The 18201-nt window shown below is 42.3% G+C and overlaps 1 protein-coding gene across 13 annotated transcripts in view; it reads right to left on the bottom strand.

Moving 5' to 3' along the window:
- FRYL (FRY like transcription coactivator) overlaps positions 1-18201 on the bottom strand; it is a 171636-nt gene that overhangs the window by 111376 nt on the left and 42059 nt on the right. For 2 of the 13 annotated variants that reach the window (XM_080589916.1, XM_080589910.1), the window contains exon 1: positions 13621-13774. The exons of 10 other annotated variants lie outside the window; for them this stretch is intronic. In XM_080589916.1, coding sequence (XP_080446042.1) covers positions 13621-13696 — 76 coding nt within the window. In that variant the 5' untranslated portion in view covers positions 13697-13774. Of the gene's footprint in view, positions 1-13620; positions 13776-18201 lie in introns of those variants that run through there. One more of the 13 variants, XM_080589909.1, reaches the window with a different exon arrangement.

The following is an 18201-nucleotide window of genomic DNA, read 5'->3' as shown; positions in this document are numbered from 1 at the left end:
TCCATTGTACTGAAAGACAAAACAACAAAATGCTCGACAAATTTATGTTTGGTCCTAGTTCAAAACAGAATGTCAGAAGCCAGCAGCTTTTGCAAGGAGTTTTCTGGCCCTGCACAACGCAAGGTTGTTTGTTTAAAATCCCCCTCCCTCCCCCTCCTTGCTCCTTCCTTGTGAGGACAATTCCAGCTCCCTGTAGAAAGAAGAACAAACTTTTTTTCCTCATTATGCTCATTATCCTCAATTATCCTCATTAGTGTCAAACTGATACCTTTCCTGAGTTAATGCAAAAAGTAATGAATATTGGCAGCTTTGCTGTAAAAAGATATTTTAGAAAAAAACACTCTGGAGCATCAGTTGTAAAGCCGTCAATAACTTCAAATTGTGTATCATTAAAAGTTGTTTAAAAATCTATAAGGGAACCAAATGAGTTTCTTCTAATATGCTCCATATAAACATATTAATATTTCAGATGAAAACTACTCCAACAAGTTAAAGCTTGAAATATTACATTAGCCCTGACTGGGCACTCCCCCATCTTTTTAGTAAGTGCCTAGTGAAGCACCCAGAAACATTTTAATAGTATTTCTGATATTGTGATATGGTTTGAAAATTAAAGTGCAAAACATCAGCTACGCAAGGTTAAACAAGAAAAATGAAATTTAAAAAAAAATGAACAAACAAATGCATTTGAGCCCTGGAACATGCTCAAGCATACACCAACCGGGGTTAGAGCAGGTCCCATGCATTAAATATCCGTTTCAGGAAAGAACAACAGATTTCTGTTCAGATTCTGTCAGTTTTGCCTCGCAATCCTCCATAGGAACATATGAGCTGATAGGGGAAATAAACCAGCGAAGACTAACTCAACCTGCCAAATTTAACACAAAGATGCCAAGGAGAAAAAAGGATACAACATTTTCAAAAGCATATATTCTTCTAAGTTTGTTGAGAAGGAAAAACAAACAAACACTTTTTCCATACCCTGTCAACTGCCTAACTTTAATTGTAAAAAAAAAAAAAAAAAAAAGAACACCATATTCTGAACACACTCCCTAAATAAATACATTTTCTGCCCTGCAGCGAGCTGATCAGCTCTTCTGAAAACTCTACACTGGCTGGGTTTCAGTTTCCAGTACAACCAAAGAGTTAGCACATAGGCGAGGGTGGCTATTTTAAGCTAGAGCTTGCATTTCCTTCTGATGGCACACGAAGATCTCAAGATTGTTGTAATGTCTCTGTTTCTAAATTAGCTGTAGTCTTTTGTGTTTTTCTGTTTACCAAATGTACTCTTCTGAGCCAAGTTCTTTCATTCACTGAACTCTGTAGGACAAGAACAATGTCAACGGCTGAGCCAGTGAAGGTCTGGGATGTCTATTTTCAGTTTTTCTTGGGGAAAAAAAATGATGAATATGAGAACTAGCAAGTATCTAGAAGATTCGGGACTGTTCACTGGGATACTTACACAAATTTGTTTTGTTTCTATGATTAGCAACTGTGTTTTGAGGTTGCTCTGCACTTTAGAAGAGTTTGCATAACAGCATAAGGCAGCACTGAGCTCACACGGAGCCCTAGTTGACAGTATTTTTACAGCAGTAAGCACGAGACACATTTCTTACCAGATCTTCTAAAGAAATTTATCTATGCTAACTGTAAATAAAAATAAACTGAATCAGCAAGAATCTGAAGTTGTGCAACTTGTTAGGAAAACAGACAATGGTCTTCAGGGTTTTGAGTCTTCAGAGAAAGTAACAGTGCAAGGGCACGGCGTACGACGAGCCAAAAATTCTCACGCAGCGTGCAGATGCACCCAGTGCTGGAGCTGGACCTCTGTAAGAAGACAATACCAAGTGCCATGCAGTGCTATTCTTAGCCACTGTACACGCACCAAGCTTGCAAAGCTAACAGCTTCTTTGTCAGGTCGAGGGGAGGAGGCTAGTCGCATCTGAAACAAAAATAGGTGATCATGTGCTTGTCCATGGAACACCAAATTCACAGCCAAAGTGGTCGTTCAAAACATCTGAGCTGTACTGCGTTGGAATTACAAGGAAAAAGAGAAAAGCTTTTTTCTCCTAGCTTCTTCAACTTGCACTTACAATGTTTTATCCCATTCTAACTTCCTTCATAAAGTAGTTTGTCTTCTCAAAAATAAGAACTTCCTTCTGGTTTCAATACATGATTATGAACTGTAAAAAAGCATCCAAGTACTTGGTTGCAGAGAACTACAACCGAGAGGCTCGGTTTGGTATGAACGGATGGCGTGGAAGCACCAGAGGAGCACACAGAAGGGGAAAAAGGGGCTCTCAGAGAAGCCTGTGCTGTCAGCACCCAGGTTAGCAGGTCGCGGAGACCCTGGCACATCTACCTGCAGTTACACAACACACCCAGACCTGGAGACAAAGAACCGCGATGACTCCTAATGAATCATGTAGGAGGGTCGGGATGGAGACACTGATCGCTGTCAGCTCCAAAAACACACGTCCAAAATCTGTACGTGGTTGATAACCTAAGAACCATCCAGGAAATGTGAAGCCAATGTGGCATCTGGCATCCTTACCCGCCACGTCATGGCAATGGATCCTGGACCTAAGAGCTGGACACAAGCATCGTGGTGCCTTAGTGCTGGCCGTGTGCCGTGAACACCCCCGTCCTGGTGCCTGGCTGACCCGTAGGCTTCTTGGACACGCTTTCTGGGGCTTGTGAGACAGGGAGTGAGGGAAAATTCCTTTTTTATTTTAAATATCATCACCTTCCCCTCTCATAAGGTCTCGCATTTACATCTGCTATATGGTTTATATGACGTTATAACAATACTTCCTACACTACTTTCTGGTAAAAGTAGTAGTATTCATATTTTTGTAGGAACACGCAAAAACCATAAAAAACATACACAATCTATCAGCAAAACAGACACAGGTAAACTCAGTTCTGAATCTTTCGTACTGAATACTGTGAGGTTTTGAGGCTTGAAGAATAACCAAGCACCTAACCATACGCACCAACACCAACTATGGTTTGGCCATTAATGACAGCAGCAGTAGTTGGGTGATATTTAGAAGACTACACAGTTTACCACAAATATAAAAAGAAAAAAAGAAATATACCACAAGAAAAATACGTAACTATTAAGGCTCTGCTTTACAAATTCTCCAACGTGCAGCCCTCTTCAGGAACAGAAAGCAAAATTTCCCAGCGGAGGACATCACAAATATGGCTGAACAGTCTGTAATTCTCCTTACTACTGCTACAAGAAGGAAAAAATGTCAGGTAGGTTACCATCCAGAATTAGCACAGGTCACCAGCCAATGTCACCATCTCCTGTATTGGAATATATAAATATACTGGCAACATTATTTTGAAGGCGGGGTAATACTTGCTTCATTCTTGCTCAGTTATACACTAGCACCAAAACTGTTTTTGTGTGTTCCCACTCAACCCTGGAAACCTCAGGTTCTCTGGTCAACGTTTTGGACCTCGACCTCTTGAGTATATACAAGTTAAGGAAAATCGGTATGCATTTTAAGAACACACGTCACTTCATTAATCATTCTAAAGTAGTAAGATACAGATTTTATGAACACATCAAGAACGACTTTGGGGAGGATGGCAAGCAAAAGGAAGAAAAACAAGCCTCACAGCAGCTGCCAGCACTGCTGCCTGCACTGCAGCAGTGACCATGGATCTAGGGCTTAGGATTCGGGCCTCGAGGCCAGCCATGAGCTGCAAACAGAGCGCGCTCTGATGCCCGCACCTGGAATGAGACCAAACACAAGCTGTGGAACGATAACAAGCCTTGGCCTCTCTTGAGTTACACTGCAAGCCAGTGACCTAGAAACTGGAGTTTCACGTCCAGAGCTCATCACTCATCTTTTTCCCCACTGGCACTGCCTTGAAGTTTTTATGGTCACATATTGATAGCACCATAAAATACCAAGGTGCTTTGATCATGCAATAAAAACTCACTTCACTGATGAGCTGACTGGAAGTTCCCTAGATCCACGACAGACAGAGATTACAGTTTTCTTCCTTCACCAAAGAGAAAAAGGAAGGCATCTGATCAGTAATGTAGCGTACACAGCGCTATGCCACAGCCACAGAAACATTAGGAGGGGAGAATCTCCAGAAATCTGTTATCAATACCCTGCTGAAGCATTTGTGTTTAATAAGAAGCACAGGGCAGAGAAACAGAGGAAACTTAAGAGAAATACTTGTGTTTCTAACTGTGGATGCTTGTGAGAACTTGCAGTGCTTTACTAGGCCCCATTATGCCAACGGGTTCGCAGCACCTTGGAGCTGACAAGGCAGACCAACACATCTAAAGGTTAAAACGATCCCGGCCCACTCCCACCAGACACAAACACCACAAAGCACGCACAACACGGCCCCGTTAACTCGTTGGGTTAACTCGGGCCTGCAGCTCCCCGAGAGCGCTCCCATCCAGCGAGGAACCGCGGACTTGGACGCCTGAGGATTACAACAGAGAAAATCCTGAATAGCAGGCAAGAGAGCACACTGGCTCTTCAGCACCTTTGTTGTTCTCTATCTTGCCCCATAAGAGCTTAAACTATTCAATACTGATGGTGATTTATTGGCAGTCAGTCTGAATAACCTTAAAACTGCAAATATAAACCAAAACCAAATTATTCTGAAGGGCTTGATACCATTTTTCTTGGCACCACATATGTGGTCTTAACAGAAGTCAGGAAGTACAGAAGAGATAAGAAACTAAAAAAGTGCAATAATAGATCTAGTAAAATGGTATCTCCATTGAAATCAACTGAGGAAGCATTACTTTCTCACGTCAGATCTTCAGAATAAGCAGTGCATGCTCTTTTGTTCTGAAAACTTGCGTCATCTGTACCAAAGCCCAGTATGTATACTCCAGGAACACACCAGTTTGGTACAGTGAGATTCAATTTCACTGAGATTCAGCTTCAGTTTGATACTCTTCAAAACGTTTTTATGCTCAGTGGCATATTTCACATCATAAGCTACATTTTAGAAGGTGAAATTCTACAAGCTTGCTACCAAAAATACAGAAGCAATGTCAGCACCCTCCTTCGCTGTCCTCTCCCCTACTGGACTAGACAACTTGTCTTCTTGTTGCCCTTGTCCTCTCTAAGAGGAGCACTCTAGTTTAGTATCCCCCTCAGGTGTAACATCACCATAAAAGATAGGCACAAACGTTAAATGTGTCTATATATACATGTTTTAACAATCCTTTGAACAGTACTACATATGCTAGTGAAACTACTAACAGTGAAATCTCTTTCCTTTTGGTCACTCTTCACCATATTTGTGAAACCTGGTTTTGCTCATATTGCCTTGCTTAAAGTATTTTTTTTCAGAATTGGGGATACACTTTGTTTTCTTTCCTGCGAAGGAATACTTTCAGGTTGGAGCACATTTCATGTTGTTTTTTCACTGTTTAATTTACAACTGTTTAAGATGAGGAAAAAAAAGAAAGAGTTTGGAGTCTTTTTTTTTTTTTTTGTCTTCCTCACCCATGCACTTCTGCTAGGGAATTTCTAGGTCTTGGACTCCTCCAAACTTTCTTTTCCTATCCTGTTCATTTCTGAAGAGAGAGAGGTTCAAAGATAAGAACACTGCTGCAAAGAGAACAATGCAAGATCCTACCTTAATACCTCCCAATCACAGGTTTTTGTCTTGAACAGCTATCCAAAAAACTTTGAACTTCTCAGACAAATCTCAGTACAACTGGGCTAACTTCCTCCTTTCTTTGCTTTGCTGTCATAAAAATGAAGTGTCAGTTGCCAGCCTGTCTTTTTTTCCAGGACAAGACCTCATTTGTAGCTGAAAGAACAGTAAAAATCTGGTGCTATCTGGCCCGACTTCTATGTCCTGCTGACAGCTGGCACAAACAAGATGCTAGGGAGAGAAAGGAGACAGGTTTCCACTGAGATGTCGGACACTCAATTTTCTAAACCTAACGGCAGTTCTGCATTAAGACCAGCTGAGCTGATACTGAACAACAATGCAGAGACACCAGCACCCTCACAAACAAGTCCTTCAGAGCAGGAACTCTGCTAAGTTCTAGCTAAGCAGCACAAACACAGGATGCAAGTAGGGATGATGAATAAGAGAAGTAAAAGGAAGAAAATCACCAATTCATGAGGTTACTTACACTCCTTTGATAGTATGGTGAATGTTACATTTCTTTCCAATATCCATTAATTAGTTAGTATTGATTTGCAGGAGTTTAAGACACTAATACATCTTTCTAGACCAGCACTCTGTTCTGTAGCATTGGGCTACAAAGGATGCTTTAAAAGTATCGTTGAAAATATCCCCAAATCACATGGCAGCTGTGTCAGAGGGGCAGAACCAGGAGTCATTTATACTTCCCGTGCTGTGCTTTCCTAAGATCTCTTTGAGCACTAAACTACTTCTAGAACTCAAACTCATTCTTGAAGCAAGAAACCTATAAATATTGCTGTTCTTAATGAAAAATTTTATTTTAGAAGCTTGAAGTGGTTGCTTTTTCTTTAAAAACCAAACAAAATAAAACAAGAAACATCAAAACAAAGCAAAGCCTCCTAGCAGTCTACTCCTGAATACACTTCAGAAGAGTTCAGTTGGAAGGGACCTACAAAGACCATCCAGTCCAGCTGCCTAACCACTTCAGGGTTAACCAAAAGTTAAACCTTATCACTGAGGGCATCATCCAAATCCCTTTTGAACGATGAATATATCAGAGGCTACATAAATCTGAAAAAAGTACCCCTTCTCCACTTGGGATTTTCAAATCCATCATTCTTAAAAGGATGAGAAAAAGGTAAAGAGTGGGGACTTATTACTGTACGCCTGTTGTTTTCTACTACTACTTTAAAGCATTATTTATTCAGTATTTATTCTGAATTGAGTAAAATATTGTCCATACATTGCTCTTCTTGTTTGTTTTTAACTATAGACTTGATGCGCTAAGTGGATAAAGTCTGATGTAAATAATTAAAGGGTCTTAAAGCTCCTAATTGTATAACTGTACTGAAACATTTTCCATTTACAAATATTTTAGCTTTCTGACCATCACCATATTTAAAATACTTCTTGACTGGTCCATAACTCTTGGATTAATCTAATAAGATTTATCAATACAAAGTCAATGATATAAAATTAATTTATTTCTATACCTTAATATTTCAATAAATTAATATTCTAATATTAATAGTCACTGAAACTATGCAAATCTATACCTTAACATTTTCTTCTAAGTTATTGCAGCCTGCCAGCTTGTTAACCAAAGCTTATTTCGGTAAACTCCCCTGTAATTTCCCCCCCCAAGTAGTTTCTGACAGAACCTAGTAAAGTGAAGCTTTGCTTATGACATTAACACAGGCAACTGGTTACATCAGAGTTCAAACCATTTATAATTACAGCAGCATGGTCCTGTATCCTTTAGGTTATGGGTTGCTGTTTTGATTTAGAATGGCCTGTTCCTCTTTAAGTTTAAATTTGCCCTTTATTTTGCACCGTACCTAACAGAATTTAAAAGCTCCCTTTGACTAGCATCATTATTCTTTCTTGAAAAACAAGGAGGAATATTTTTTCTATACGGGGGAAAACTGCAACTACATAGCAACTGGATATAATATAGTAAACACAACAGTTTTGCTCTATAGAGTTCTGAAGATGTCAACCACTTTTCTAAACAAATACTCTTTCTTTTGTCAGTGATCTCTTAAATGCTATTAAACCTCTAGTGTTTGAACCTTCCCCCTTTAAATACAAAAGCACCAGAGCTAGAGTTTAAAAAAAAAAAAAAAGTCAGCAGAAATGGGGTATTTGACATGGGTTGCTGCGGCCGGTTTAGCTGGAGCTTTCCTGAAGTCCATGCAGAGCACGCAGTTTATTCTAGCAACAGTAGCTGACAGAGGGGTTTGCATTTGGGGCACTTTTTCCTTTCAATAGCATTCTCTTCTGCAATCTGAATCATTACAAAATCTAGTTGAGTTATGGGTTTAGCAAAGGGGATATTGCTTTAATAGAAAGAATGCCCTAAAGGAAAGCTCATTCTAGCATATCTATGCCTGACGGAAATAAATAATGCATCTCCCAACACATATTGTACTTACTACAATGCAGGCATCTTATTTAAAAACCAATATGAAGAACCACACACGACATAATCTTCAAAAAAAAAAGTCATAATTCCATGTTAATGTGCAGAGAAGTTCAAAGTAAGGCCCAAAACATTTTAAATTTTCATTTCCTTAGAACTTCTGAAGATCTGGTTGCATACACTTCTCTAACAAGTCTCCAGGCCCTTACATCCAATCCACACCAAATTTCCTTGCAAGTATTAGAATATCAACTGCGGGCATCAAACAGATAATGCAAAAAAGGGAAAAAATACACTCATAGGTGTTCAGCAAGAGTGAAAGCTATGCCAACCAAAAAAAAAAAAATCACACAGTCATGAAGAAATAAAATGAGCAAACTGAAAGGAGGCTTCTGTGCAATACACGTGAGAGCAAGGCTCTGCGACGCAGCTGAGCTGAGACACCCGCTGGTCCTGGCCCTTCTTTTACAGCAGCCCTCGTGTCCACCTGCCTTTTCCTGGAGATGGTTTGTTATTTAAACCAAAGAAAAACTCTCCACCTTCCCAAGAAATTTGCTGCTGATGTAATTACTCAAAACCGCTCACCGAAGGGATGAGTACCACAAGTACCACAGGGGACAGATGAGAAAGTGGCAATGCTGCACCACTGGGAGCAAAGCCCCGTTTGGCAAAAGGGACCAGCTCAACACAACCTCCTCTATCTTCCCCCACACCAAACAGAGAACTGCAACTGAAGTTCGTCACCTTGAGAACTGTCACCTAATGGGGCATTTTGCAGCTTCAGGTGGTACACTGCTTGACTGGTTGGGATAACCTTATAGCCTAGCTGTCTCCTTCCAGTCTACCTGTGTTGATTGGCCTCCTGAACAACAACAACAAAAATCCCTTTCAGTAGTTCTCTTTTCTTCACACAGCAGATTTTACTACACACAACTTTCTTGGCATTTCATTCAATTCATTTCATTTCATTCAATTCAATATATTCCAACTGTGCAAATGGTCATTGTTAACTACCACCAATGTTCATAAACGGAGCCAAATATTGAGGTTACACTTCATAATCCTTTTTTACTCAAAATATTACAAAAAGAAATCAAAAAAGAAGAATCAAGAGATTCACATTGTACTGGGTGGTTAACTACTGACAAAAACTTGCCTTACCAGGACAAGTAGCAGCCTATGGAGAAGCCATCATAAGCACCACGTTCCCCCTACAGCAATCAAACTTACTGCTTCAGCAGTACAGGGAACAGACCAGCAACCACATTTACTGTCACAAAGTACAGTTAAATACATTTAAAAATAACAATAAAAAAAGAGATCAGAATCTACAGAACCTAGTAGCTTTACTTGATTTACTTCAACATAAACTTGAATTCATCTTTCATTTTAAAATTTCTCTTTCCAGTATATCAAAACCATTTTGGAAGAAAAATTGGTACATACTGCAGAAATGGTCTATGGAGTTTCAATATATAAGATGACTACCCACTGTCAGGACTTTTTGAAGTCAAGGTTAGAATTATCAAAAAGTTTCCTACAGAAGGAATGAACATTATTATTTGGGATGTTTAACATTGGAGAAATAAAGTTAACATTCTATTTAGTATTGTACTTAACATAATTACTGCCATTGTTTAAAAAGATCTCATGAAAATAAGATTTCTCCTGATAAAACAGCACTGGTTTTGCTACTGGAATATCAAACCACCATTAGAAACGTCTGAAGGTTCTCTGCTACTACCTCTCCGGATAACTGCTGCCCCAAAGGATATTTTGGAGCAGAAGCAATCATGTAGCATCTCAGACTTGTTTCTCCTCCTCTGGTTCATTTTTCTTTGCAGTTTAACAGTTGCAGGGAATGCAAGTTGCAACTTATCATACAATGATGACTGCAAAAATGTTAACAAATTGTGGATGCATTGGTTTAAAAAAATAAGTGTAATCCACAAGCAAAGCCCAACAGAAGCAGCACGTCTGTCCTCTTGCTAAGCACGCACAGCTCTGCAGGCACGGCACCTCAGCCCACCTCCTCCCCACGAGCAAGAAAAGGCCAACAACAACACGCCTGTTCCACAATTCTTCACACATCCCCTTGTATATATGTTCCTGTCATGGCAATTTAAGGCGATCTCATCCTTCTTAGTGAAAGCCCACTGTATCGTTGCTGTCATGAAATGAAAAGCCACGGGATAAAAATGAGTCCATTACGTCGAACTCGTTAAATACTATGTTATCGGAGCAGCACCTCTCTTGAGAGCCAAGAGTTCATTTTTTGTTGGTAAAAGAGAAAGTAATCTCCAGTCAGGTAATCCTAGGGGAAGGCAAGCAGTTCTTCAAGTCCGTGTGATTTCGTTTCATTCACAGAATGATTCAGGATACCTGCCAGGCAGCTCCCTACTTCTCACAGGCTTGTCAGCACCTGGCAGCTGTAGCTCTGATAATTCACCTCCTTTCAGTGTTGTTTCATTTCTCTCTGATTTTATAATATATTTCCAAAATTTATGGTTGTACAGACAGATGCAGCTTGCTGTACCACCATGACCTGGTTCACTGACTCCCATGTTTAAGCAACTTTGACTTCTGAACCAAGCTGAGCAAACTGATACGAAGAACCCCATGACCTACCTCCAGCACAGATCTACCTGACTTTCGGGTTTAAAGACAGACAACCACACTCAGGACAGATCCTGTGACCTGTTTGCCAAACAGACACACCACAGCCATGGCACAGCAGTAGAAAGCTGTGTGCCAGTTATTAGAAATACACTGGATACATCTTTGTTCTGTTTTTTATTCTCTGGAAGTAATTCTTCATTTCTGAGCTTGACAAGATGATTATTAGGGTAGATACTAGAAACGCAGAAGAGCTTTTAGAAAGCAGCAATGGATCATACCTGTGCTCACTGGAAAGCAGTTGGTTACTATCTACGGACTATAAGCCCCAGAAATATATACACAGTTTTCATTAAAATATACATCTTATCTTCGAGAAAGATTTCCATTACATAATGCTTTCCTTTGCGAGGAGCATCACATTTGGCTTCTGACCACATATACCACATTACTATAAGTAATTCTCACGGCATCTAGACCATTAAATAAAGGCTTTTGTGGACAAAATATGAGCTTTTTCACACCAACTGACCCAAACAACAGTTAAAATGGGTACTCTTGCTACACAGTCAGCAACCTCAGGAGAATGATTCAGGAGTACATATTTAAACTCCAATGAACTAAACAGAATCCGTAACTTTAGGATCATGCATTTTTTCCACTGTAGAACTGAGAGGCATTATCAGAACTCAAATACTACAAAAGATCCGTGCAACCTAAGGACGAGCCAGCATAAAGTCACTGCTCCGTCCACAACTTCAGTAAGCAAATAATCCTTAGGCAGGAACATCCTCACTACACCACTGGTTTAAGAGGACATGCCTGACTCCCTGTAAAAAGAAGTAATGCCTGAAATTGTTGGCAGAGAGACAGCATCCTGAAACTAGGCCATACGAATGTCACTTCATTGTTGTCAGTGAAAGAAAAAAGATCAACTACAATAAACTTAGCCAACACTGCAACAACATTATGCCAGCTAAGCAAGCCCTTAGCCGGACCCATGGAGCTTTGCTGGGATTCTGCTATATACGTTCTTTACAGATGCTTATTTTTATGTGTATATATAAATGCATGCAAGCATACACACTCCTCTTCTGATGTTTGCAGCATACAACGCTCTCAGGTTATCGCAGAGTGTAAAAAGTAGCATCTGCATTTAAGGAATCTTTTTGAAAGCAGAGGAGAAACCTTCCTTATGTAAGTTCTCAGCAGATGCAAGTTTATTGAATTTCCAAACACGTGCTCAACATAAACATTATGTAATTCCTTGCTCTGCACACACCGCATCACTTGATTGGAAAATGTTTCGGGGGGGAGAAGCAAGTGGCTTGCCCCCTCGGCTGAGTTCACGGAGCTCCCAGCACACAACACGTGAAGGCACGTGCAGGCTGTGTGTCCAGGTCTGCTCCCAGCTCCTGTGCACAGCTGCCCTGGCACGCGGCTATGCCCTAATCGCGGCCGTCTGCGCAAAACCCTGCGAGGGCTGTGAGAAACGCTAGGTGAAACCCGGCTGCCTGGCCGGCACAGAGAAGGAGGCGGTCAGTACATCGCCCGGTACCTCCTCACGGCAGGAGAGTCGGGAAGATCTCCGCTGTGCTTACATAACGGAGGGCATACAGGAGAAAGCACGGCATCGCCAACAGCCTCTTCTCGCTACCCCTGTGGTATTACCGCTCCTTGTTTTATTGTAGCTGATGCTGCTGTCTAGTCCAGACCCTGCAGTCCAGCTCCTTATTTATACGGCAATTATTTAACTAGCTGCAGGCTTAATTTATTCTAATTGAATGTATCCTATGCTCTGCTTTAGTTTGGAAACAATATATGTTAATAAAACCAACTTTAAGGATTTTCAGTCCTTTTCATGAAACCTTCAACTTCTTCTATAAGACATGTTTTTTTAATTATGATTATTTATGATTCGGCAAGAGCGTAAGTAACTCCCAAGCACACGGCAGAATTTGGAACAGCTACAGTTAAACTCTAAGATGCAAACGCAAGAAGTGAAGAGCCAAACCTACCAGGACGCCTGTTCTGAAATATTCGTTGCGCTAAGTTAGAGCTGCGAGCCTAGAAGTTATTAGACCAAAACACGAACTGCAGCAGTTTAGTGCAAAAAAGCAAGTCTCACGCCCGAGCTATTAGGACTAGGACGTGGCTGAACGCCTGCATCCTCTCCTGGCTGATTAATACGCCGGACCATAAATAACTCGTTACTAATTCCTTCAAACAAGACACGCGTGAATCATCGGGCAAGCAGCGCTGTATTGGGGTACAAATCCCAGCAGCTTTGGTGGAGCCCTTGGCCTGCGAGAGCCGCAGGCTGCAGCGCGCCTGGAGCAATGCCTTGCGAAACGCGGCCTCGGGCTGAGGCACCGGGTGCCTCCCTCAGTTTTTACGAGCACGAGCTGCACGGCATCCCTGCCGATGTCGGATGCGTCGCCTCCGTTGCCTCCTGGCGTCCCGCTGTCAGCCCGAGAGGTGCCACGCAGGGCAGCTCCTGGCCACAGACCCCGCGCTGAAGCGTGCATAACGGGGTGATGCGAGGACGGGGCACCCCCGGCGCTGCTGCTGCAGCCCGGGCAGGGCATCCTCGTGGAAAATCCCGAGCCGGGCTGCTCGGAAGATGACGGCGGGTGCCGTCCGCAGGTCTGCCCGTGGGGCTGAGGCGCGAAAATAACGCCCGCAGCACCGCGCTGCCTCTCAGGGCGACCACCTCGGAGGTACACGGGGAGCCTGGTGGAACCAAGGCACGGCTGCGGCACGGGTGCGAGGCACTTGAGCAGCCCGGGAAAGCTCCGGCCGAGGAGACCCCAGCCCCGAGGCCCCCGGACCTTGGCGTTAAGGCGCAGCCAGCCCCGCCGGGCAGCCCCGGACCGCTCCAAGCGCTCCCGAACGTGCCCCCTCGCCCGGCCCGGAGCCGTACTCACTGCCGCCGCCGCTCCAGGCTTTGAGCAGGGACTTGATGCTGAGCTCGAAGAGCAGCGCGTCCTGCAGGCTCACCATGCTGCCGCCCGCGCCCGGACCCGGACCCGCACCCGGCCCCGGCCGCCGCCGCGCGCCCTCCCGGTGACGCAGGGCCCGGGGGGCGCGCGCTGAGGGCGGAGGCGGGCGGCGGGCCCGGGGGCGGGGCCGAGCGGGCGCACGGCCGGGAGCCTGCGGGGGGGGGGGGGGGGGGGGGGTGCGCGCTCCCCGCAGGGCCCCGCGGCGCCGGCCCGGGCCGCGCACGCACGGGGGCTCGTCCTGCCTCGGACCCCCCGGCCCGGCCCGGCCCGGCAGCAGGCTCCCTCGGGGACGGTACCGGGCGGCAGGACCCGAAGTTAAACCCAGAAGGAGCGCTAAGAGCCGCTGGCTGCTTTGCACAAATAAAAGTGGCGGATAAATAAATAAATAAATAAATAAATAGGGCTTCCACCCGCTGTTAAAATCACGGGGCGTTAAATAGAGGGGGGGGGCTGTCCCCGCGCCCGGCCTCTGCCCCCTCACAGCCTCAGGTGACGAAGCGCAGGGCGGAAGCCCCGCTCAGGAGGCTGGGGCACAAGGCCAGCAGCAGCACAGAAAGCTCAGCCGGGGGGGCGGGCAGAAAGGCCGGGGGGAGAGGAGGGCTGGGGGTGCAGCCACCCCCGAGCCCCGCACAGAAAAGGGAGGGGACGGGGTAAGCTGAGCATGGTTAGGGCTAGCAAGTAGCTTAATTAACTCTGTTTGAACTATAACTGGACCCACGCCAGACAGGCAAACTAAAAGTGCACGATATGGGCCTAAGGTAGACTCATCAAGTGAATCTGCTTTAATTAAGAGAGACCTGCACAGGCTCAGAGTTGTCCCTGTAGCAGCAGTAACCCAGCTGCTTGATGAGGAAACTCACACATGTGCCCTCTAAATATACTCCCAGGAGGTGAGGAGATTTAAGAAGGGTGCACATCAAATACTTGCAATATTTTTTATCCTCTCCTCTCCCCACCAGTTAAAAAAAAAAGTAACAAAGGGGTAACATGGACCGGTCACACCTAAGTGAGCAGCTCCAAAAAACACCCTCCAACAGACCAACAGAGGCACCCTGGTAAGAGTGGGGTAGGGGTCTGCTAATCCGGCTGTTTGCCCAGCAGACCTGCGGATTTTCTGTTGTTGTTGCTTTTGTTTTGTTTAAATAAAAATATGTCACTCAGTAAGTGGTCACTTAGTTTTCATCAGTTAATAATCAAGTCCCCTACATGCAAAAATATGACCATAATGCCATATGAAATTGCTATGTACATTGAGATACCTTTTCCTTTTCCTTCCCACACAGGGTACAGGCCATGCACACACCGAGCAATGCTCTGGGGCACTGCACCAAACTTTCTTTCATAAGCCCCATTCAGGTAATGTTATATACATTGTACCTCCCTCTAATTACCTCATACTCATTTTTCATCGCTTCTTTTATGAATACATTCAGAGTTATACTTCAAGCACTTCTTTTCCCTTTCACTAAATAAGAAAGAAGAGGTTGTATTTTGTTATTAGTAGGATATAAAGGTCAGATTTTGGAACTGGCTGATGAATTTCACCACTAATTTGAAAGACTGTATTAATTATGGTTAGTCTCCGACTGCCTTTAACACTGGGCTACAGAGAGTTCTTCAAAGGAAGCCTTGTTAACAGCATGCATTCCAAAATCATGAGCCAACTCTCCCAGCACCTCAAAAATAATGACTTTTTAAAATACACTTTGGGTTCTTTGTAGTTGCACCCCCTCCAGCTTTTATTCTTTAAATTATTAGCACCAGAAACTTATTAAAAAACAATCACCCAGAAACCCCAGGAGCACAGAAACACTAATCTCAATGTTCCACCTCCTGGAGCCCTGGTAAGCAAACAGAAGAGCTGCCAGTGTTTCTATATAGCAGTGTTTTAAAAGTGAATGAATGTTAGGAAATATTTTTTAAGACTTCGCATTTATCTTTGATAACAATGTGTTCAGCCAAGCAAGTTACACAGCTCTCCCCCACAGCATCTGAGGTTTTGTTGCAAAAGTATTTATTCATATCAACTATTGATCGATTAATTTTTGTAGGTCTTCCTCAAGGAAACTAGCCACTCATTTTTAACTGCAGTTAGCTCAGTATTAGTCCATTAACATTTCTAAGATGTTAGAAGTATTTTAAGAACATTTGTACTTGCATGTACAAAAAAGTATAAGCTTTTCCAAAGGTTTCAGTGGCAAGATTGAACACTAGGAATACTTGATATTAGAAACAAAAATATACTGAAAAGAAAAATCCTCTTAATGTCATATGAATACACACATTTGCTTTCATATATATGCACACAGTTGGATTTATTGGACATTAAATTACAAGATTTAAGAATGGCACACAGCAAGTACTTCTATTCTCTACACACACACCCCAAAGAAGAGAAAAATACCACTACAAGTTCATTTAACAGGAGGGTTAACAGACCTGTCAGCATTTTAGCATTACCACAAGCATCAGTGTCACAGGTATAACTGTGTACAAGCCTTCTTACATTTCTTCATCTTCACAACCACAACTTATATGTTTTATAAATCAAAGATTTATAGATGACAGCTACAGCAATTTTGAACTTTGTTTCTGTTTAGCCTGTGAATTGAGTTGATGAGATAACCTATCATATACTAGAATAAGCAGATGATTTCACGATAAACCATAAATATTAAAATATATCTTTTATTTTAAATCAGAAGAGGAACAGAAGAAGCAGGAAAACATATTACAAGCCCCTAAAAGCTTGCCAAGCAGAGACAAGGCTAATTCACTACATAGAGTCCAATAAAACTCATTGTGTAGAGTTACAAGATATCATCGTCATGCATTTCCAAAACTGTAAAAGAACATGTCATTTTCAGCATCAATTCCTTTTAAGTTCCTCATTTTCAGAGAGGAAAATGAAACAGGCTTCTGGCTGGGAAATTACACTGTGTCTAAAATAGAGAGCAGCAAGTATGTCCACTGTGAAAACATCTAAAAATATGTATCACTTTGGAGTACATATATGGGAAGTCTTTAATAAGATACTTGGCCCACTATTTCATTACCTAGAGAAAAAGATGGAAAAAGAAAGCACTTAAATTTAACTATAAGGCAGAAGTTTTGAACTGAAGCTGTTTTATGCAAGAAAAACAAACCAAAAAGAAAACCTCAACAAAATGAGGCTATTACTTAACTGCACTCAGGAGTTCTGCACAAAGTAGCAATTCACACCATTCCAATAAATATGTGGTTAAATACTGATTCTGAAGTTTGCTTACCTTTTGATACTGGACCAATTGTAAAATTAACTACCAAAGAGAACAGACTAATGAAGTCTATGAATTTTTTTGATATTTTCTCAAGTCAAGGAGAAGCATAACTGTGAATGAGCACATTGTTACCAGTAAGCTCTTAGAAGAGAAAATAACTGTGCTAAAGCAGAAGGGCTCTATCAGCAACGCAAGCTGTTTGCACTCTACTGGAATAATTAACGCAAGTGTCCAGTCCACTGCTTACTTTTTGTTCAGATATGAAAACCTTTCAGGGAAGACAATGTCTAGAAGCAAATTGGTTGAGACATTTCAGCACCACAAGTCTGCTGACTTCTGGCTGGAAACAGCCCTACGCATTATAAGATTCTGGGGAATAAGTCCACCTGTCCTAAGAAGTATTAGAGCACCTATTAGAGAGCATCCATTAGTTGCACTGTTCATGCACAGCACACCTGAATCACACAAGCAAAGTCAGTTCCACACTTCAGGAGTGCAAACCTTATACACCTAATATTCAGATCAATAAAACTTGAAGGTCACTCTTACAACATGGAAGAGTCGTTCAGAGTGTTATACGTAGCAATTGGATCCAACCAGTATAAAACAACATGCACTACTGTGCCACAGTTAGATAACAGAAGCTTTTTTTTTTAATAAAAAAATTTCTAAAAGGACCACTATACTTACTAGGATCAATACAGTTGCTACAAATGTGTATGCAAGGGTGTATGCAGCTTTTCTTCAGAGTAGCATTACGCCATTTTCTTGGAGCTACCCAGAAGTATCACCAGCAACTCTTTTGAACAATGCACATAAAATAAGCACTATGTCTAACAGGTGTTGTTTCTGTAACTGCCAGAGCTCTGGCTTTTGGCAAATATTAATATGCAAGGCAAAAAAAAATGTAGTTTATAGTGTTGCTTCAGCTTCATCCCTATAGACTGAAAAGGTAGTGGGGTTCTCACTTTCCTCACAGGGCTTTTGGTGAGTGAAGATATTCCTGACGAAGTCATCTTTAAAAAGCATTATTTACAAAGTTTGCTTTCCAATGACAGAAAGCAGTAACATTTTATATCATTCGTTTTACAGTGAACATCACAGATTTTAGTCTCATTTCCTATTTTCATTTCAAGTGTTATTCCCAAGTCCATTTTAAAATTTCATTTCTCTAGGAGTCTATCATATCGTACTACCTTTTTCCCCCCTATACTATAGTTCTTGCTGTTTTCTACTGGGATAGAAG

Source organism: Anser brachyrhynchus (assembly GCF_964034855.1).
Source record: "Anser brachyrhynchus genome assembly, chromosome: 4".
Taxonomy (NCBI): domain Eukaryota; kingdom Metazoa; phylum Chordata; class Aves; order Anseriformes; family Anatidae; genus Anser; species Anser brachyrhynchus.
Note: the sequence above shows the minus strand (reverse complement) of the source record. Positions and strands in the feature narration are given on the sequence as shown.